This window comes from Physeter macrocephalus, chromosome 5, assembly GCF_002837175.3.
Source record: "Physeter macrocephalus isolate SW-GA chromosome 5, ASM283717v5, whole genome shotgun sequence".
In the NCBI taxonomy this organism is placed as follows: Eukaryota; Metazoa; Chordata; class Mammalia; order Artiodactyla; family Physeteridae; genus Physeter; species Physeter macrocephalus.
This window is the reverse complement of record NC_041218.1, coordinates 77,899,822-77,922,855: the sequence shown is the minus strand read 5'-3', so window position 1 is coordinate 77,922,855 and position 23,034 is coordinate 77,899,822. Positions and strand designations below refer to the sequence as shown.

Sequence of the window (23,034 nt, the reverse complement as noted above, 5' to 3'; positions counted from 1 at the left end):
GTTGTGGCTCGAGGGCTCGAGAGCGCAGGCTCAGTAATTGTGGCGCATGGGCTTAGTTGCTCTGCGGCATGTGGGATCTTCCTGGACCAGGGATCGAACCCGTGTCCCCTGCATTGGCAGGCGGATTCTTATCCACTGCGCCACCAGGGAATTCCCGTGATTTGATATCTTAGTCCACTGTGCCACCAGGGAATTCCCGTGATTTGATATCTTAGTGCTCATTTCATATAAACCTGGGGCTAAACCTTAATCTCGAAGGGAACTTCAAATTTTCACACATGAATGGAAAACAAATGATACTTAATCCACTCCTGATGATGGAGGCCCTGATAAACAAAAGGGCAGCTTCTAGGTTCTCTGCTCCCCAGTCTCCACTCTGACCTCCAGTGATAACTGCCTTCAGTGCTTTTGGAAGTAACTTTCTGGGTCCAATACAGAGATAGTTTTTCAGTCTTGCTTTACTTCAGTGAAGAATCATTCAGCTATGGTCCATAGTTATCCTGTGTTTAAGCCATGTAGTTAGAATGGTTGTTTCTTTAGGATGTTGTTTGATAGTTTTAATTTGCAGATTTTGAGTAATTAGAAGATTCTCCATCAAACCTTGGCGCTAACTTTTTAGGAGTAGAAAGCAGGAGCTATTTGTTTTTATTTACCACTGTAGCCCCAGTGGTGGGCCTGTTGCCTTATATGTAGGTGGGTCTCATATTTGTCAAATGAGTGAAATAACTCTATGTGAATTATATTTAATGCCCTTAAAATATATCTAAGGTACTTTCGCAATTTTGAAGCTCCATTGATTATATAGTCATTGTTTTGCTTCAGTAACCATCCTATTTGCTTTAGTAACCATCCTGTTATGCTGTAGTGAAGATTTTGACCCAGAGAAACTTGGTAATGAACTCTGTCCTCACCCTTAGTTCTGTAAATTGCTACCAGGCACACCTCTGGGACAGATGCTGCCATATTTCCTGAAGAACTGTGGGTGTATTAGGGAGAAGAGGCTGTGTGTACAAATCTCTCTTTTGTCATTCTGTAGGCAAGGGTAGGGAAATGGCCCCTGGGCCAGCTACAGAGATGACTGTGGATCATTTTGCTTTTTAAATTTAGTAAGAAAAATTATTATTTTGTGTGGTTCAAGGAGTTAAGCAGAGTCTTTTTCAGAAAGTGCGACTATACCTTGTGCTGTGTATATCTTGCCTATGTGTTTGTTCCAACAGGCTTAAGAGGCTATCCATGTTCATCACAGGCACCATGCCTGCCTTGACCTGGCTGACTCATTTCTCACGCAGAAACAAACGAACTGTGTCTAGTGGTGGTTGCGTACCCACTCCCCTGTGGAGTGACATCTGGTCCTGCTTTCCCCTGCTTTGAAGCAGCAGTTGCTGGGTGCTGGTTACCTTTGTGCAAACTCAGTGGCTTTGACTTCATAATGTAGAGTGTGGGGAAGACAACTGAACCATAGCCTAATCAGTTTTCATCTTAAATTTGCCTGGTTTTAGTGTTAAAATTTAAGGGCTTCTTGCTTCCCTTGATTCCCCGTTACCTGCAGAAACTAATTATTCAGTGGTTTACCTTCCTTGTCACATGGCAGATTAAAGTTGTTCCTTTTAAAGCTACTCATTTCCTTTTGTAGGAGGAAAGAGCTGCTGTGATTTAAATTGCACTGTTTGTTTTATTTAAGCAGGAAGATGGAGGATGGAGAGGGAAGGGAAGCAATTTTTGTTTTATCCGATGATTCACTTGCAGCTCTGCCAGCGGATTTAATTAATTCTTGCCATTGAAACGAGTCATTATCAGATCTTCTATTTCTGGAATGGCCTCGCAGGGCTACCCTAATCTGTAAAGCAACATCACCTTCTCTCAGATGATCAGAGTTTAGTAATCCTTAACACAGTGAGCAGGTGGAAATAAACCGGGAGGAGGGAGATTAACACGTTACGTACTAGAAGAGAGACAATACTTACAGTGATTGGGGATTGAAACCAGTGACTGGAAAGATGGTTCCTGAGATCAGAACTGTTATCTAAGATACTTTTTTTATTGGTTATTTCTAGATATCCCTTATTTGTTTCACTTCTCAATTGCCCTAATTTTTAGTTACAGGTTTTAATTCTGAGATAAATCTTCAGTTTTCAGTCAGACATTTAGGAAAATGAAATCCAGGCCTTGATTTTATTGGCAGGATGAAGTGGTCCTTCTCATGACCACGAGTTATGCAGCTCTTCATCTAGTGTTTGAGTGGCCAAGGGAACTCACCAGTACTTAATTTTCCCTGAACACATTTTTTTTTTGATAGTTGATTTTCTTTCTTGTACTTTTTAAACAGAAGACTTATTTCAGTATTTAATTCAAAACATACAAGCATGTACATTAAAAAAATAAAAACAAAGAGCTAATCTTCATCTAACCCCCAAGGTGACCATTGATAAGTTGGGGATATGTCTTTACAGGACTCGTTCCTTGTACCTACTAACGTGTAGCTTTAAATGAGAAATCATACCATGGTATATATTGCATATTTTTTCACATAAGATCAAGGACCTCTAACTATGTTGGCACCTGTAATTTAACAACATGGTTTCGAACAGCTGTATAGTATGGATGTAGTGTTATTTAACTGTTTCTTCCTGAGAGGTATTTCAAAGATAATTCCAACTTTCTGTTACAAATAGTGCTACATGAACATTCCCGCACTAGTGATTTTCAAGCAGTAGTGGTCCCCCCTGCAGATGTTCGGCAATGTCTGGAGACATTTTTGGTTGTCACATCTGGATGAGGGGGGGTGCCACTGGCATCTAGTGGGCAGAGGCCAGGTATGCTGCTGAACATCCTACAATGCACGAGAGAGCCTCCACAGCAGAGCACTAGGCTGATCCGAAATGTCAGTACTGCAGAGGGTGAAAAACACCCGCCTTGGCCCATGTATGAGACTACATCTGCAGGAGGCATTACGAGAAGTAGGATTCTTAGGTCAAAGGATCATAAGCTGCTCAGCTCTGATAGGTCCTGGCGGTTTGCTCTGTACTCTGCACCGAACGAGAAGGGTGGCCATGCCCAGATGCGCATTCGCTTGCCAGCACTTGATTTCATCCATTAACATGCTCTCAGGCCTAGAAGAAAATGACACCTTGTTTTAATGACCAGTGAGGTGGAACATCATTTTGTGTTTATTGGCCATTTGCTTTTCTTAGAAGTGGAATTGCCATCTCTTTGGGTTCCATTCCCATCACTATTTGTTATGCACTTTCCTCTCTCAAGGAGGCAAAATGTAGAAAGAGCCCTGCCAGAGGAAACAGAGGAGCGAAATCCCCACATGTGACGGATGGTGGACATACAGTATAGAATCAGGAGTTCCAACTGGCTTGTGGAACTCCAGCTCCAGTCCTCTTGGCTTGTGTTCCTGTCCCCCTTGGTTTTAGAGCAAAAGAAAGCCTTTTGTTTGAACCCAGGCTCTCGGACGTGAGATGTTTGACCTGTGGCACCTAAAAGGAAAATTAAGCACATGCAGCTTGGGCAGAATGAAAAGATGCCCCTGCATGAGCAGAGAGGGGAGTACTCCTGGAATTAAAATTGGTCTCATCCATGGTGACAGCTTATCGAGACTTGATGCTTTTGAGGGGAGTGAGTCATCCACTCTTTGCCGGGAAGTGCTGTGACTTCAAAGTTGGTAATTACAGACTCTGTTGTGAATACATGCTTACAGCTCTTGTTTTCCTCTCCCTTTGTGCCCACTGGAAGAATTGATGTCCATCGTAAAGAGAATGCAGGTGCTGCTGAGAAGTCAATTACTATTCTCTCTACCCCTGAGGGCACTTCTGCGGCTTGTAAGTCTATTCTGGAGATTATGCATAAAGAAGCTCAAGATATAAAATTGTGAGTAAAGAGGATTACCCCGTGAAGAGGTTGATATTTACACTGTCTTATTTTGGAATTCTGTGACACAGTTCTTGGGAATTGCCAACAAAGAAAGAGGAATACTGTCCCAAACAGCGACAGAGGGTTGATTTGGTTATAAAGCATAAGTCTTTTATTTTTTTTATTTATTTTTTAATTTATTTTATTTTTTTTGTGGTATGCGGGCCTCCCTCTGTTGTGGCCTCTCCCGTTGCGGAGCACAGGCTCCGGACGCGCAGGCTCAGCGGCCATGGTTCACGGGCCCAGCCGCTCCGCGGCATGTGGGATCCTCCCAGACCGGGGCGCGAACCCGGTTCCCCTGCATCGGCAGGCGGACGCGCAACCACTGCGCCACCAGGGAAGCCCCGAGCATAAGTCTTTTAAATACTTTGTTTTCATTCATGTTTGGATATGTTGTGAGTGGTGTAATGAGAAAAGTCTAGCTGTAAAAGAAGGCAACTGGGTGTCATAGGAAGCTCACCTAAGGTCCAAGAAGTATCCCCAGGATTTACCCAAAGCAGGGACCCCAAATCCTCACTCCTTTACTTGGAGCTCATTGGAGCTCTGTCCATGTCTGCCCAGCCTACCCTGCAGCAGCAGGGAGTATGGAGGTGGGGAAATCCCTAATCTTCTGCTACGGTAAACTGGAGATTGATTGGGGTGTTTCAGGTTGAAACTCTAAATATCTTTTGCACAGGAACCTTGAGCAGAGGTTGGGTTCTCTGCTGCTTGTAGCATCCAGCACAGTGGTATGCTGAAAGTAGGATCCAGAGTAAGATGCTGGACTTAGCTTGGGGACCTAATGACTAGCATTTAATTTGTAGGGACCTTTGAAATATATTACATATATTTTAATTATAAGGTATTATATGTTACTGTATTATAAGATTAAAATTCTTTTTTAGTACAGAGAAAAGTAAAGAAAAAGCCCACCATTCAGATAACCCCAATGACATTTTAAAACAATGCTACATATATGACTTGGAAATTCAGAAAGGTACAAAATGAAAAGTGAAAGCCGTCCCTTCCTGCTCTTATACTCTTCCCCCAAGGTGTAACCACTGTTGAGTTTCTTCTGTTTCCCTCTATAAATTGTGCATGTTACCTCCAGGAGTGTGTTTTAAAATTATTCTGAAATCACACTGGTTTGCATTTGTACATGGTGTTCTGGTACTCAGGGTTTCAGAATATGGGTTTGAGTAAGGTGTTTTCAAAGAGCTAACAGAATCCATTTTTGGAAGACATTCCCTGAGGTGAATAAAAGAAAACTTTTAAAAATTAACTCCTATCCAAATACTTGTCAGTGTTTTTTCACCCCCTCTAGTCATGCATTGCTAGAATGTAGGCTAATGGTCAGCAAGCTTTAAACTCTACGTAGCAGAATTCTTCCTATATGGTAGGTAGGAAGTAAATGTTTAATGAATGAATATTGTCTTTTTACCCTACGGTAGGTTTACTTACCCTGATTTGATGGCCTTTTTGTTGTTTGTTTTCTTCTTTCTTTACAGCACAGAAGAGATTCCCTTGAAGATTTTAGCCCATAATAACTTTGTAGGACGTCTTATTGGTAAGGAAGGAAGAAACCTTAAAAAAATTGAGCAAGACACAGACACTAAAATCACAATATCTCCGTAAGTGCTGGCTTGCTTGCTTTTGAATCAGAAAACTTTCACACACCGTTTCCAAGCTGTAGGTTATATATTAAGCATTTTACAACTCTTGGAGCTGGCCTGTACCACCATACTTATACTTCATTTCTAAAACTGAGTCTACTGCCTGCTATCTGTTTCTAACTCATAGTGAAAGCATTATCTGTTCCCACTAAAAAGGCAGGATGCACTAAATACTTTACATTCATATTTGCTAGCTTAAGTCTTGGTCAGGTTTTCTGTCATATACTCCCAAAGTTGGAATATATAACCCAGTGTATTATGCATTGCTGTGTAACAAATTATCCCAACACTGGACCGCTGACGACAAGGGTAAGCACTGACTGCTGACCTAGTTTCTGTGGGTCAGCAATTCAGGAACAGCCTGACTGGGCGGTTCTGTTTGGGGATCTTTTGATGTTGCTGAGAAGTTGATGCCGGCTCTTGGCGTGAGGTCTCAGCTCCTCACCTCCTGGGCCTCTCCACAGGGCTGTTTGCGTGTCTTAAAGACATGGCAGCTCTCTTCCCTCAGAGTGAATGAGCTAGGAAAGAGCAAGACGGAAGCGGCAGTGTCTTATAACATAGCCTCAGAAGTCACACTCTTTACCATTTTTCTATTGCTGTTGACACGTTTGCTCTAGTTAGTGTGGGAGGAGACTGCCCATCCCTGGGGCGTGGGGATTTGGAGGCTGGCCCCCATGTCTAGGGCCATGAATGCTTTGAAACTATATGGAAAGGCCCTTTGTCTTCTGAGGGTGACTTTGCTTCATTTCCTTCAGAATACCCCAAAAAGTCAAAGAATAGTAGAGAAAGACTGGGGCAATATGTTCACGTAGTAAGGAGTTTTCAAAGAAGGGGGTGGAAAGGAAGTGTGAGAGTTGTGCTTTACGGGAAAGAAAGGAAAAACCGCAAAGTGGTAAAAATAACAAATGATCCTACCCTGTCTTGAATTTTATGCTCAGAAAGGGGAGGGTTTTAACAGAAAATAATCTTAAAATCTATTCTGGAAGCAGCTATTTTAAAAATTGTAACAGAAAATGCTTGGCAGGGGAGAGGTGGGTTGAGCCTGGAGATGACACATACACTTGTTTAAGTAGTCTAAGATGAATCATCTTCATTGTGTAGATGTCTGTATTTTTAGCGAGTTTAGGAAGAAGTTAAGGAAAAATATCCTATTCATCTGGCTCAAGTCTAGCTTGAGACATTTTGCTAGTAGTGAAAATGAGAATTTTAACCCTAGGAATATGAAGGGGAGCTGTCTCAATATTCTATATCCTTTCCATCCGTATATTTAGTCTTATTTCCATGGTAAGTATCTCCCACTGATTTCCATTAAAGGCTGTTGACTGGCTCAGGCCTTAGGTGGTCTCAGATGTCACCTGAATGGATTTTGAAACTTCAACAGGAGCTGAGTTAAGCAGGGAGTTTCTGAATATTGCTGTTGCAGTCTAACTTTTTAGTTGTCTAAATGGTCATTGAGGGACTATTTGTAAAATTTAGTCAAAATGGATTGATTTGTATTATTTCCTGAAGCCTACGTCAATCTAAATTCTAAAATTACTGTCAAAAATAAGTTTAGACACGTGAATTCTGGCTTGCCCTTTTGGAATATTTCCGTGCTTATTCCTTGCTTGGTGACCCAGAACATGCAATTGCATGAGAATGCCAGTTAACACCTCGAATTGGTTAGTGCAGACTAGGAACATACTTATTAAAGGTTATGTTCATTTAGTTCTTGGTTTCCACAAAAACTGTAGATTCCTCTGATCATTTTCTTTACATTTCACTGTTAAATTGTGAAAATAGTTCACCTTAAGTGGTCAAGAAGTGCACTCTATTTAAAACACGGACTTAATCGAACTGTGTACACTCAGCGATGTTTATTGAGAAGGTGGGAGGGGCAGTATTTTCTTCTCTCATGCAGTTTTACAGTTCTTGGAATCATGTCTTTTGGGGCGTACTCATTTTTCATCATGTCTAACCACCCACTTTTACATATTGCCAGCCTCCACAGTTGGGTTTTAATTGCTATCTGAGGCTGGACTATTATTAACTGTCTTCCTCCTATAATTTCCAGTCTTTTTCTTTCCCCTCTGTTTCAATCTGCAGGTTGCAGGAACTGACGCTGTACAATCCAGAGCGCACCATCACGGTTAAAGGCAGTGTGGAAACATGTGCCAAAGCTGAGGAAGAGATAATGAAGAAAATCAGGGAGTCTTATGAAAATGATATTGCTTCCATGAATGTTAGTTTTAATATGAAGGAAATGTCTTTATTTTGATGAACAATCAGAAGATGTTTTCAATTGCATTAATATTGATTCCTTTAATGGTGTCATTGTTAGATGTGGTTTCTAATTGATTTTTAGCACCACGGTGAGTGCCGTGGGATAGTTGGGAAGACGCAGACTTTGACGTCAGGCTTGGCTATCTCTGTGATTTTAGCCAACTTTGAGCCTTAGCTTCCTTACCTGTGAGGTAAGGCTAATACCTCCCTTAAAACGGTTAATCTCTCCCATACCATGTGAGGTGGAGGGAGATGATAATATTATAGGAATGTGGGCTTTAGAGGTCTGTGAACTGGGTTTGAATCCCAGCTCAACCATTTATTAGCTGTACCTCTATTCTCTTGGACAACTTATTTGGTCTCTGTGAGCACCAGTTTCCTCATCTGTAAAATGGGGCTACTGCCTACATGGCATGCTTATTAGGATTATAATAGATACAGTGCATATAAAAGCTACTGTTATGAATACAAATTTAAAATTTGGTTACTCATAAACCTTGGAGATAACAGAATTCAAATGACAAAATAATCTATGTAGTGCAAGTGCATTGCTGACATTCCTTAATGGATGGAATGGTGCAGAAAATGCGGCGTTTCCAAAGTCTGTCTTGAATTTTCAAGTAAATGATTAAAAAACAGTTCCTCAGTTGGGCCTGTCATCTGAAACATTACACCTAAAAGAAGGGAAAATGTAAAAATGATATTACCTTTGTGAGAAGAGCCTGGAATGCTAATCATTTTACCCCCACATGACTGCTGCCTACCTACCTTCCTTCACATTATCACTGCTCATCCAAATGTTTCAGAGTCGCCTGGGGGTAAATTCAGCCCCAGAGGCCTTTAAAAAAGATTCTTGAGTGTGCTCAAGTCTGAACTCTGTAGTCCCCACCTTAACCCTTATCAAATTAAGCCAAAACAAAATCCCATTTCTGGCTCCTGGATCCATTCCAAAGATAGGTTTGATTGTAGAAGACATGGGGATGGGACCTGATTTCCAAAGGGCTTGATTTTGTTTTGGGTCTTTTTTTTTTTTTTTTTTTTTTTGTGGTATGCGGGCCTCCCTTTGTTGTGGCCTCTCCCGTTGCGGAGCACAGGCTCCAGACGCACAGGCTCAGCGGCCATGGTTCACGGGACGGGCCCAGCCGCTCCGCGGCATGTGGGATCCTCCCAGACCGGGGCGCGAACCCGGTTCCCCTGCATCGGCAGGCGGACGCGCAACCACTGCGCCACCAGGGAAGCCCCTGTTTTCGGTCTTTAGACTCATGACTGCCGAATTGTTTCCATGGCGTAAAGATCTCTTAATATCCGCTATCTGGTTTGCTCTTCAATGAACAAATCTTGTTTGCTTGTTTCTTCAATTAATGCAAGATTTTCAGTCTCTATTTACTGTGTGCCCAGAGTGTACAGATTACATATATGTCTGAGCGCTGTGAGCTGGTCGTAAAGGCAAGAAAGCTGTGTTCCCTGCTTTGAGGAACCTAGCATGGCTTCGGGTCAAAGAGGAGGCAGACAGCACATGGATTTTAAAATATCAAGAATTATAAACAGACATAACCTACATACTCAAGTATAATCACATGGAACATCTGCTTTGTTCTAAAATTTGAGTCATAAAACGAGGTCACAGTCTGGATATTATCACATATAAATGCTCACTTACACTTGATCTTGTAATTGTAAAATGAAGGGACCTTTTTACCATTGCAGCTTCAAGCACATTTAATTCCTGGATTAAATCTGAATGCCTTGGGTCTGTTCCCACCCACTTCAGGGATGCCACCTCCCACCTCAGGGCCCCCTTCAGCTATGACTCCTCCTTACCCACAGTTTGAGGTAAGACAATGTGCCTTGGCTTTCTTTATGGTTGAGGGGGATGAAGTCAAAGGGACACAGTCAGACTTTGTTGCCCTCGAGTAGTGTGACATTAAATGCTAATTGGGAAAAATCTTAATGTAAAACCTGGTCCCCATGTGATCTCTCATCAGTTAGGAGCCAGCACAGGCTTTTCAATTCTTGTCACTAGAACCTTCTTATCTTTGTAGAGTAGACCCGTGAGTTATTTCTTTTGAAGTTCTTGAGTGGTAGGGTTGTTAATGTATGTTTTCAGATATCAAAGGAAAAGTTTGAGACTTTGAGGAGGGGGAAAGAGGTTAGTTATTTTTAAATGTTGAAGGAAAGGATTTTTAAAAGGCTTCCTTCAATCTTGAACTTCACCTGAAAGTTTATTGCTTTGAAAGGTCAGTAAAGACTAGACACGTTTTCCACTTTGAATGTTTGTACTTATTCAACAGCTCAGGCAGTCGTGCCCACAAATCTGTTGTGCATGTGTGTGTTTGTGTGCAAACATTAAACAGCTTTTATTTGTTTTGTAAACAGGTGGTTTATTAAGAAATAATCCTTATTTTTATATTTGCTTTTTAAGAGTAGCATTTTTCCTGAGGTCAGAAATAGGAGACCGGTGATAGTATGAAAATAAATGCAGCCTAGAAGACACTGTATACAATAATTTTTTTTGAAAGAAGTGCACAATTCATTTGCATCAACAATAATAACTGGAGGTGGACAATCATGTGAAATAAAATTAACATTCTAGGATCTTCCTTCTTGAATTTGTTTTTACATCTCTCCCTTCCTGTTTGGCTCTCGTATCACATAAAGTTGTGAGTGGTACCTGCTACACCAAATTTAGGGAAATGTCCAGGGAGAAAAGGTGGGGGACCCCATTCTCTCAGTGCCTAGAATACATGTAGAGTAAAATGCGACTGGAGTTCTACAGAGAACACAGATCGCTGAGATTGTTCATGTTTTATCCCTATGAGAAGGAGAATTTCCTTTGCCTGTTCTTGAAGCTACCAGGCTGTCAGGTGTGCTTAGCTTTTGCCATGGTCTTGCAGTGTGTGTGTTTCTGCCTTTGCTGTCGGCGACGTTTGCATCTTCCCCTGCCCCTAATCTGCCACTTCAAACCTCTTTGGGCCTAAAAACCATGTAACAAAGCCCATTAATCTAAAGATAGACATCAGAATTTCATATCAAGCGTGAATAGATTGATGATGTGTTTTATAAAGCTGTGCACCGCAGCTAAAGGTGATGTGAAGTGGCTGACGTGTTTGTACCTTGGTGCTAAAGGGGAGGGGTGGAAAGAGAGAAGAGCCAGCCCTGCTTGTGTTAGTCTCCTCTTCTTTGCTCTGGGTTTCTTTTCTTACCCACGCAGTGAAGAAACCAAGATAAATGAATTATCTCTAAGGACTCTCTTTCAGGTCAAACATTACTAGTTTTTACAGAGTTCGATTTTGTTTCTGCATTGAGCAAATCTATTGGTGCCATTTTCCCAATAGCATTATTTTAAATTAGGTTTGTACGTTTTAGACATAATGCTACTGCACACTTAGTTATATACAGTATAAACATAATTTATATGCACTGGGAAACAAAAAAATTTGTGCGACTCACTTTATTGTGATACTCGCTTTAATGCAGTGGTCTGGAACAGAACCTGCAATGTCTCTGAGGTATGCCTGTATTTAAAAACTGGGTTAGAGAATTAAAGGTTGGCAGGTGTTTGCCCTCGGCACTCTATGATACTCCTCCATTGCATTTACAGCTGCTGATGAGAAGCTTACTGTTCTGCAGAAGCTCTCACAGAGAAGTCAGGTTACTCACTAAGATAGTCTCTTTATCCTTGATTCCTGTAGGTTAGCAGCAAATCTCTGCTTTTACTTTAAATATATATTGCCTGGCAAGGAGTAGGTTTTGATGACTAAATGGTTCAAAGACTATTTTCATGTATTGCTTCCTCTTTTAGAGTTTCATTTCTTTTTCTACACGTGTTTTCTCACTTCTGCTTTGTAACATGAAAGTAGAATTGATGCATCCTGTCTTTGGATAAATCCCTTGTCGCTGTTCTAGTCCAGAATTTTGCCCATTCCTCCTCCTAAAACATACTCTTCTTCCTGAAACCTGCCAGGTTGATTTTTCCCATAGAGCCAAAGAGTTGGTTCTTCCAACAGACAAAAGTCTCTACTTCCTGCCTGGCAGCTGGCTTACGCAGTACTTCACTGGCAAACTTCAAGTTTATAAATGACAGGAAATGCTCCTTTCAGAAATGCTCAAACAGTAGGGAAGAGGCATTTGGCAGCTAGTGAGCAGAGTAAGGGCTGGAATTGGCATCGCACACACAACCTCCATAGCTGGATGGTCTTGGCAGCTTGCGTTGGGGTTGGGAGACGTTAGTTCAGGCACCGTTGTCTCCATAACTCTGATAGCGTCTTCGGCGTCTCCCCAAGTCTCTAGAACAATAGTGTAATCTGAAAATTGCTAACTTGGCTGCTTATGGAAGAGGCAAGAAAGGTGAACACTTCTTCTTAGGTCTTACCTAGTTTGAAGTGCTCTTTAAGAAACAAAATATAATTTGAAAGGGATTTTTAGATCAAATGACTCTCATGGAGTCTTGTAGTCCTACTGTTTAGGATTTCTTACTGTGGGTGCAGCTCTTTTGTTAGTAAACAACTTCAAAGTAAATAACTCGTTGCATATATTTATTATCTCTGAGAGGTCTTGGTTACTTAGTTATAGGGAGAAACTTTCTTTGCTTTTTTTTTAAACTTAAATATTCTGTTCAGGTCATGAAGTTGAGTAAACCCCATTTCAGTTCCAGACCAAAATCCATTAAAACAAAAAAACCCCCAGGAGTATGTATTTTACAAGCCAAAGGGAGACACTGGCATTCTTCCAGATTCCTGGAGGGCTGGTCTTGTTGGCTGGCATGCGTGTCGCCATGCCTTTGTGATGTCTTAGATTCTGTTCCCCACAAAGTAAATACACTTAACCTTACTGTTTGCTCATTCTTGTATTTCCTTATGATAGATGATTAGGAATTACTCATTGGCAGACTTCACCAGTTATGCAAACTTTCAGTTGAGCAGCTTTGTTCTTCTGTTATTTCAAGCTATAGCGTAGGGTCTGCCAAGAAGTCCAAAGGAAGTTTTGCCAATAGGCATCTGGCAGAAATCCACTGGGAAACAGCTTGTGACCTGAATGTCTTTCACCTCTGAAAGTTTAGGAAGAAGGGTTCAGGATAATGCAGCTGAACATTAACTTACATGCAAAGAATGTGTAACGCTATAGGGTAATGCTGATGCGTTTTTTTTTTTTTAAGCTCATCTCAGACTCTTAGATTCACAGGTAAAAGAGACTTATCATAACCCATTGTTCTGGCTTCTTATTTTATATGTAAAAGTTATCTGTTTATCTGGGTGTTCTAATCCTGAAAACATGGCTTACTACACAGAATCCCAGGTAAGAATGGGCCAGTTTAATGACTGTCCAGTAGACAGGATGTTTATGCGAGGTGCCTTATATTCCCAGAGGAAAGTTTCCTTGAAAAGAAATTTATGGTCAGGGATGTGCTTGGTGGATATGGAACTGGAACAAAGGGATTTGGGTGGCATTCAGAAACGTCTTCATCAGGCTTCAGACACCTGATGAGTCACCTTTTCATTAAGGTGCTATTACCAATAGTACACACTGCTGTCTGTCAGTCCAGGACACCGCCTCTTGGCATGCTTCATTTACTTTCCTCTAACCTCCCAGTGTGGAACTTTTTTCTGTCTGCATACTGATGCTTTCTTTATGTCTTTGCCCCTTCTTTCTATTATAGTTTGGTCCTTTTAGCCCTTCTCTACTGTCCACCATTCCTTTTCCAAATCTTCACTCAACTTTTAAATTCACTCTTAATCTCCATATTGGATTTGTTACCTCCTACCCCACCTCCCAAAATTCAGTAAAACAAAAGCATCTATAGCCTCTTATCCATGACTGTATCAGAAAGATGATTTTGCTTTTGTTCAACCTTTGAGACTACAACACACTTTCTGCCCGTGAGCTTTTCTCTTAGCTATGGTCCTCGGTATCTTCTAGGCGGAGACGTGCTCAGGCCACATTTGTGAGGCTCTGGGACTTTTGCTCTGAGGATGATGCCTGTTACATTAGTCCTCTGAGGACATTCAGAAGTTGCTCTCTGGGGTCAGTCCCAGGAAAAGTAGTTACTAAACAAATAGTTTTTCTCAAGATGTGGTAAACCATGTAACTAATTTTTTTCTTTAATTAGCTGCTAGGAAGCTTAGAGCCAAATTTGTATAATAAAAGCATTTCTGGTTTTATCTTTTCTTTTGAGGTCCCTATGCTCTTATTTCTTCACCTCCTTTGTCTTATCTTTCTAGATTTTGTATATTTTGTAAGCAGCATAAAATATTTCTGGAACATGGCCCAGAAAGCAAATAATCATATAGTCATGACAAAATACAATGGGGCAGACCTTGGTGAGTTACACATTAGATTTAGTCTGATCCTTAGGTCTTTATTACTGCTAGCCCCTTGACTCCTCCCACCTCCCTAACAAAAAGTTTACTATTCGGAAGAACATTACATGGATGTTTTCAGTGAGATAAAACAGATCCTATCTTTACTTTAAAAATTTGGTTCAGATTAACATACCAGTTTTAATATAAGGACCAGAATGACAAAATAAATTGATACTAACATTGAGCACAGTTTATGGGCAGTGTCCGCATTAATTCATTTCTGTCCGGTTATTAAAATAAGAGAGGCCTTAAAGTGTCCCTCTGGAATAAATGGTATGTGGTAATTGCATAACACCCTAGCAGGCTGTGAGGTACAGCGCTTTCAAAAGAGAGGCGTTGTTCTTATGACTTAAAATTATTTCATTCTTCAGTATTTCCATTTGGTTCTTCGCTGATGAATAGCAGTAGAAGTTGACTTGGCCAAGCTGTGCCGGATAGGCCTCTTTCACAAATATCCACAGTCAAGAGTTCAGTGGGAAAGCAAAACCTCTTCTGATACGTGTGTCCCGAGACTGCTTATAGAGCCCCAAAGGAATCTTCATTAGACTGACAGCTGTATTAAGGCCTGCAGTGTGTTACAGCATCCTAGGAAACATACCAAAGATATACCAAGCTGTAAAGAGTATAGTATGCACATCTATTTATACAGATGCTGAAGAAACAAAATGTACAATAGTTTTTGTCAAGAATATTTTCTGGAGTTGAATTTTAGATTAACTTGTATAGGAAATAAGGAGGTACATGGTGGGGTGTGGTTACAGATAAAGGAAGAGACTTAGAAGAGCAGAGTTCAAATGATTTTTATGTGTGGGAAATGAGACATGGGGTCTAGAATCACACACTGCTTAATATCTGTAAGTGTGAAAGGCATGTTTCGAACCAAAATGACTTCCCCGTCTTTTACACATTTATTCACCCTAAGATAAATTAGCATGAGAATTTGGAAATATCAATTTTAAATGTTCATGCTCTGATCTAGCATTTTTATTACATAAAACCTTAGAATTATTTGTACAGGGGCACAAGATTTATGTTTAAAGATTTGATTGCAGCGTTAGACAAACTGGTGAAAAATTGGAAACCAAACTTTCTAAAGGTCTTTAAAATAGCATCCTCAGATATAGCAAAATAACTCAGGGAAAGATGAAGGAATTGGGGATTTTTTTTGGACAACTTTTCTGTGATGTGGTTATTTTATTCTCATAGTGGAAACAAACATTGAAACCCTTAAGTTTCAGTTAAAAGTGTCTTACACATGCTTAAGATGTATGTATTGCAGGTGAGACAACAAACCTGTTGATTTCTTTTCCTTGTTCTAGTAGAGCATCTTGTCCTTCTCTTTTTTGGTGATTCAATTAAATGCATCTCTTTTGGTAAATTTTTAAATTGAGGTATAATTGATGTACAACATTTTCAGGTGATCCAATATTTGTATAGACTGCAAAATGATCACCACAGTAAGTATAGTTAGTTAACACCACTGTACAGTTACAAAAATTTTCTTAAGTGTGATGAGAACTTTAAAGATCTACTCTTAGCAACTTTAAAATGTGCGATACAGTATTAACTGTAGTCACCATGCTGTACGTTACATCCCTAGGACTTATTATAACTGGAAGTTCGTACCTTTTGCCCTTCTTTACATCATTTTGTTTTTAACATCTTTATTGGAGTATAATTGCTTTACAGTGGTGTGTTAGTTTCTGCTTTACAACAAAGTGAATCAGTTATACATATACATATGTTCCCATATCTCTTCCCTCTTGCGTCTCCCACCCTCTCTATCACCCCTCTAGGTGGTCACAAAGCACCGAGCTGATCTCCCTGTGCTATGCGGCTGCTTCCCACTAGCTAGCTATATTTTACATTTAGTACTTTACATCATTCTTAATCTTTAGTTTTCCTTATTCTTCAAAATAAAGAAAAATGTTCGTGGACTGTCTCTGATGCCCCTTTCGGCATGTTGATGATCAAAGGCTTAAGCTTTTACCACCTACACATAACAAATTTTTTTGACTCATAGAAGTCAAACCAACACAGATGGAGAGAAGAGTGATACAACCAGGGAAGGAGCACTTCCCTGAGAGCTCTACTGGACATTTTTCTTAACAGTCATTCCTGCAGGTCTATGTATATTGCAAAGTACACCCATACCTGTTGGAATTGGGGTATATACTTATTTTTTGTGAACATGGCTTAGGAGATAGAGAAGCCCAGGTTTGGATCTTGGCTCCAACACCAGTCATTATATGACCACGTGCAAGTAATCTCTGGCTCGGTTTTCTCATCTTTAAAATGGGAATGCTCTTAGTTTCTATCAGTTGGATCAGTTGTGAGGTGTAAATGCACAGCAGCTTACACAGAGGAGACTCACAAACTCTCACCACAAAGGATTGCTATGTACACCTGCCCCCTGCTCATAGTTATCTTCCTCTTAAGCCTGAGTTTTTACCTCAGCATGCTTTTTACCCATCTTCCACTACTCATAAAAAACACAAAGGTAGCATTCAAATGTTCCATGAATGTCTTAACTGGAATTCCATCATTCTGTGTGGACTGAGTGGGAACCTTTCTGTATGATAATTCGATAATATTTATCAGTTTTAAATGTTCAGGCCCTTTGACTCAGTAGTGCTAAGAATTTATGCAGTAGAGGTATTTGTACAAGGGCACACAATTTTTTTGTACAAAGATTTGATTGCAGCATTACATGCGTTAGTTGACAGTAGAAAACTATACACATACATAACAGGGATGAGATCAATCCGCTGTTGTGTCTCCCTCTGAAGGAATACAGTTCATAGAAGGAGGTGGGGACATAGGAATGACACAGGAAGATATCCAAGGTGTATTAAAGTAAAAAAGCAAATGAGAACATGTCATTTGCAGTAGGCTCCCGTTTATTAATTTGTCTTATTTTATACACTTTCCTCCATGAAACATGTCTGCCTGTCCTTTTCTTGTTTCCTATTTTCCTTTTCACTGGGTTTTTGTCATTCTTCCTGTTTGGCTTGAAAACAAAAAATCAAATCTGTTTGGGCTTGGCACTTTATTTAGGTAACTAGTTGACTGCAGGGTTAACAGTTATTTGGTCAATGTAAGTTTTTCTGATCGATTTTGGTAATTCTAGACAAGTCGTGGACATGTTCAGATTTATTGACATTGTTCTATCTTGGTTTTGTCTTGTGTGGTATCCTCTCCTTTTTTCTCATTCCATGTTTGTAATTGGTAAATTGGCAAAAGGTTTTCCTTTTATTTAAAGAACCAGACCAGCCTTCTGTTATTACTAGTGTTTTTGTTTATTAAAAAAAAAAAAAAAAAAAAAAAACTTTGCTTCAGAGGAAGGAAACTAAAGACTTAGAAAAAATTCCTACCAAATAGTGTGCGTAAAGCACGTCACGTGGAACAGCCTTCTGCTAAGGGTGTGTGGAGGGACAAGTAAGTGGAACGGCTCCTGCGGCTGAGCATCAGGCTCCCTCTGGAGGTCCCTGGTGCTCAGGGCTCCGTGCTCTCTGCCTCCGCGCTGAGCTCACAGGGAGACGAGGGAGCTGTTACTGCCACTAGGAGGTTTTGGGTGGTAAGAGTGGTGGTGTCATTTGGTGGACCAATATTAAGTGGCACAAAATTTGTTTTAAATCTGTAAACTTGAGGAAAAATTGTACAGAGAAAAGTGATGTTTTAAATGCTAACACTTTCAGGATGAATGTGAGATCTTCTCGACCTGTTAGGTAAACTCTTATCAACGTACTGTGGTGGTTCTTCCTAAAACTATCCTGATATTTCTAACAGTATGAGAACGCCCCTATCCCTATACCAGCGGTGCAGCCTGATTTGTATCCAGTAAGCACGCATGTCCTGTCTTTCTTTTTCGACAGCAGTCAGAAACAGAGACTGTTCACCTGTTTATCCCAGCCCTGTCTGTCGGCGCCATCATCGGCAAGCAGGGGCAACACATCAAACAGCTTTCTCGCTTCGCAGGAGCTTCTATTAAGGTACTGTTCTGCCAGCGGTGGCTCTCCGGGTGCTTTAAGGACAGCAGGTTACAGAAATGTGAGTCTTCCTGCCACTCTGTAATTTGAACTGAATGTGGCAAGTCTATACTGGGGTTACTACATAAATGTGTGACAGGAAACTCCCAACACTAGCTTAAACAAGGTAAGTTAAATTCTCTCTCCAGAAAAAGTAGTCTGCAGGTAGGCAGTTTAGCGTTAGAATGGTGGTTCTGCCCCACCGCACTCCTGGATACATATTCCTTCTAGCTTATCTTCCCTGGGCGTGGCTTTGGTCCCTCACACTCCCAAATGACGCTATTTAGCGCTCGAACAGTCAAGGCTGTGGTCCTTTTAAGGAATATACAAATTGACAAAGGCTTGAGAAAGTCATAGCTTTCTTCAGGAAAACATCAGTCTATTGGGGGGTTTATTTTGGTTATATTTTATAAATATATATAAAAATAATTTTTTTATTTTTGGCTGCGTCGGGTCTTCGTTGCTGCGCACAGGCTTTCTCTAGTTGCAGCACGCAGGGGCTACTTTTCGTTGCGGTGCGCGGGCGGGCTTCTCATTGCAGTGGCTTCTCTTGTTGCGGAGCACAGGCTCCAGGCGCGCGGGCTTCAGTAGTTGCAGCACACGGGCTCAGTAGCGCAGGCTCAGTAGTTGTGGTGCACATGCTTAGTTGCTCCGCGGCATGTGGGATCTTCCCGGACCAGGGCTTGGACCTGTGTCCCCTGCATTAGCAGGCGGTTTCTTAACCACTGTGCCACCAGGGAAGTCCAATTTTATAAATATTTAATGAAGTTTTTAATTTGAATATAGTACCAAAAAAACCACACTGCACTCAAATGTTTATAGTATCTTTATTTATAACTGGGAAGTGGGGAAGAAGGAAATGTTCCTCAGCTGGTAAATGCATAAACTGTGGCCCATCTATATAATAAATATTACTTAGCGTAAAAAAGAGGGAACTATCTATACATACAACAACTTGAGTGAATCACATGTATTATGCTAAGAGAAAGAAGACTCAAAAGGCCACATACTGTATGATCCCACTTATATGAAAATTCTGGAAAAGACAGAACTATGGAAATTGAGGGAAAAAAATCAGTGGTTGCTAGGAGTTGGAGGTGGAGGGGTTGAAAACAAAGGCAGCATGAGGAAATTTTGAGTGACAGAAGCTGTTTTTATGTTGATTGTGGTGGTATTTACAACTATGTATTTGTTACCAAAGGAGTGAGCTTTACTGTATGTAAACTACACAGTTAATAAAAAAGCAAAACACACAGGAAAGCCCTCATATTCTCTCTTGTAGCAAAAGATAACAAAATACGTGAGCAGAAAATGCATCCAAAATAAATAAATGGGTAAAGGAAAAGACATGATAAAAGACCAAGGGGTGAACTAACTTTACTATCCTGTTAGTTTCCTGATTACTGAGTTAATCTTTAAAACATGCTCACACATGCAAAAAGAACCTAGCAGCTTTGTTTTGGAAAAACTGCAACGAACATTTCATGAACAAGAAGAATTGGGTATTTAGACATTCGGCTCTTTTTCTTTCTGGCTTTAATGGAGATTTTATGATGAGGTTAAAATATTTTTGTTTCCAAAAAGTCTGAAACATGCATAATCTGAAAGATTCATCAGCACTCCTAACACTTCGCTACATTTCCATAATGTAAATTTCCATATATGTACTTACTTTAATAGGCATATATTTGGTATTACCAAATCATAATCATTTGTGTTAACTTACTGGACATTAAGATTGTTCCTAATTTATCCTGCACAGGGGTAGACAAAGTTCTTTTGGTCAAATTGTCATATATAACCTTATCCTTTAATGTAAGTCTACAGAAGTGGATTTGGTGAGTCACAGGGCATGTGCATTTTTCAGGCTTTTGAGAGATTGTAGCAATTTGTACTGCTAACCTCAGTGTACGAATGCCCTCAGCCCCAGCCCTCTATCACCAGTGTTGACAAAGATCCTTTTTTAAAAAACGAAACCTTAGTCAGAAAGATGAAGAATGATACCTTCTTTTTGGGGTTTCCTGTGAATAATCCTGAGTGTGGTCTAAAAGGAAGTAATTATTGGCTTGTTTTACAGACTCAAAATTAGTGCCCAGCATAAAGTAGGAATAGTATTAATTTGGGTCTAAGTAACAGAAATGTTAGCTTTATTTTGAGGGAGGGAGAAAGCATGAGCCTATTAAAAGTAAAAAACATTGTTTTGATTATGAACGTGTGGGGAAGGGCCTATTAGACTGTAAGTAATTGACAGTGATCATAATGAGTCGTAGTTGGGATGGCTTTTATTGTATTTTTTGCTCCCTGTTCTCATTATTTACTATAGGGAATTGCTTCTTGCACAGCAAATAGCTAGCAAAATTTTTTCTTTTAAAACAATTCCTACCAGCCAACTCCCCAAATCCTTTCTTACTAGGGGAATACTGGTTTCCTCTCCCTTCAGCAGTCTCTGCAACATTTCCCTAGCCCAGGCTTTTTGTGTGATTTCACACGCTCTGCCAAAATAGAAAAGTCTGAGTTTACTTTCCTTCTGCCAAATTAATGTTAGTTTATTCCATATGTTACTCCAGCGAGTGTACTTTGGGGGAATGTACCAATAGCCTTAGACTGGGGAACCTAGCAGTTTCTTGCACATACAGGAGGCCCAGGGTGTTGTGATGCGTGTGGGCCAGGGACCACCCGTTGAGCACCCACCGGTGTAGTGACGAGGAATGTGACGGTGGAGCCAGACCCAGCTCTCCCTCCAGCTCCACTGGCCTGTGTGATCATGGGCCAGGTGACTCACCTTCTCCAGCCTTCGGCCTCTCCATGAGGCAGTACCTCATCAGGAAATAGTGAAGGTTAGGTAGAGGTTGCATCTGGACTTTTACATTAGGGCCAGACACAGTGTAAGTAACACAGTATATGGCAGGAGCCATAACTAATGAATCCACATTAATCACTGCCTCTTTGTAACTACCTTCCAGAAGGCTTTCATTCTACATTTCAGTAAGTTATGTGCAAATGACAGGCTGGTTGGTGTAACATTTCTATTAGTGGCACCTGAAAGTGTCGTAACCCGTTACTGGGTCTGTTACAGATCGCTCCAGCTGAAGCACCAGATGCTAAAGTGAGGATGGTGATTATCACTGGGCCACCGGAGGCTCAGTTCAAGGTATGTGCTCTGGAGTGTGTGCACAGGTAACAAATGAATGGATGTCTTCTTTTCAGAAACTCCATAACCTGGCTTCTCCTGTAAAGAAATCTAATATTCAGTAGAAAGAATCTCTCAATGGAAATTTCTAAGACTAAGAACAGAGTAGAAACATACCACAAATTACACTTTAAAAATAAACCAAAGCCTTTGTTTAATTTTGAGAGTTCTGTAATGGTTGTTTTGCCTATCTCCCAAAGGAGAATTTGCTCAGTGCCCTGTTAGCGTATGTGAAGGTGAGACCTTAAGACTGACATTTACAAGTCTGATTCATATGCCTTGCTATTCTCAAGTTTTTCCTCTTGTCCTAGAGAGGCCTCAACCTTGAATTAAAATGTCCCCGTTTGCTCTTACCCTTGGGTTAACTGTTAGCCCTTGTCCACAGTCAGTCAACGAGCCACTCTAATCTTTTGAATTTTAGATGTAGAAATGGCAGGAACTCCTACAGCTTTTGTCCTGGTGTGAACCATTGGTCATACTGGGGTTTGGGGCCTTTGGGGCTGGAATGCCTCCCACTGTGTCCTGAGAGGCGGTGTAGCAGGGTGATGAAGAGCAGAGACTTGGTAGCCAGGCTGCTGGTTCAAATCCCAGCTTTACCATTTACCAGTGGTGTGACCTTGGGCGAGTTACTTAACCTTTCTCCGCCTAGTTCCTCATCTATAAAATTGGGGTTAAAAACACCCACAAAGTTTAAACAAGGTTCTAAGGTTTAAACAATATATGAATTGCTTAGAATAGTGCCTGACACATAGGAAGTACAACATAAATGTGCTGCTGGTGGTGCTGAGCAGACTTGGGATGAATCAGACAAAGACCCTGCCAGATCCTCAAATTCACAAATATATACCTTTGAGTATGTGATTTCTCTCATAAAACTCAGTAGGGTGTCTTGTTTGTTACAGGTAAAAGCAGCTACTCAATTCAGTGCAATTTATCCAAAACCCGTCTGTGTTAACAGGATAACTCTTTTTTTTTTTGTTGTTTTTGCGGTACGCGTGCCTCTCGCTGTTGTGGCCTCTCCCGTTGCGGAGCACAGACTCCGGACGCGCAGGCTCAGCGGCCATGGCTCACGGGCCCAGCCGCTCCGCGGCATGTGGGATCTTCCCGGGCTGGGGCACGGACCGGCATGTGGGATCTTCCCGGACTGGGGCACGAACCCGTGTCCCCTGCATCGGCAGGCGGGCTCTCAACCACTGTGCCACCAGGGAAGCCCCAGGATAACTCTTTAACCTTAAGCCTTACTTCTCTTAGCTCTAAAATGTGGCTAAGTTAACAAGTGCCCACTTCTTCCCTCCTTTTAAACCATCACTTTCTTTGACCTCTATTTTTCCATGGGCCATTTTTCACTAAAAAGCTGAAGCTTTTTTCACTTCATTTACAGGAAGAACAGGAAACAAAAGGAGGTGCTTTGAGATGTGGGGTACAGTTGGCTAGCCTCAAACTTGGGTCAAGAAATTTACTTATACCAGCCTTGTGGTCCAGGCAGTTCAGATCAAAACTCAGAGATGCTGAAAATTGCTTCCTATCCTAGACTTACGGAGCCAGTCACTTTTAGTTTGAAATACTAAAAGATAAATACAAACATCAATTATGGTCTTATTATTCTATAAATGGAATTAATAACCATC

The 23,034-nt window shown here is 40.9% G+C and overlaps 2 protein-coding genes across 9 annotated transcripts in view; one reads left to right on the top strand and one right to left on the bottom strand.

Moving 5' to 3' along the window:
• Nucleotides 1-23,034, bottom strand: part of MALSU1 (mitochondrial assembly of ribosomal large subunit 1) — a 115,596-nt gene that overhangs the window by 67,659 nt on the left and 24,903 nt on the right. For 2 of the 6 annotated variants that reach the window (XM_024130548.2, XM_028490107.2), the window contains one exon: nt 12,884-14,773. The exons of 1 other annotated variant lie outside the window; for it this stretch is intronic. The gene's annotated coding sequence lies outside the window, so the exon portion shown is untranslated. Of the gene's footprint in view, nt 1-5,389; nt 5,479-7,634; nt 7,727-12,883; nt 14,774-15,481; nt 15,627-23,034 lie in introns of those variants that run through there. 3 more of the 6 variants (XM_028490109.2, XM_028490106.2, XM_028490108.2) reach the window with 3 other exon arrangements.
• The window catches only part of IGF2BP3 (insulin like growth factor 2 mRNA binding protein 3), a 140,686-nt gene that overhangs the window by 115,172 nt on the left and 2,480 nt on the right, over nt 1-23,034 (top strand). For 2 of the 3 annotated variants that reach the window (XM_024130539.3, XM_024130547.2), the window contains exons 7-12: nt 3,739-3,873; nt 5,403-5,525; nt 7,653-7,788; nt 9,537-9,662; nt 18,064-18,180; nt 21,293-21,367. In XM_024130539.3, the coding sequence (XP_023986307.1) occupies nt 3,739-3,873; nt 5,403-5,525; nt 7,653-7,788; nt 9,537-9,662; nt 18,064-18,180; nt 21,293-21,367 (712 nt within the window). The remainder of the gene's footprint in view (nt 1-3,738; nt 3,874-5,402; nt 5,526-7,652; nt 7,789-9,536; nt 9,663-18,063; nt 18,181-21,292; nt 21,368-23,034) is intronic. The other variant, XM_024130546.3, reaches the window with a different exon arrangement.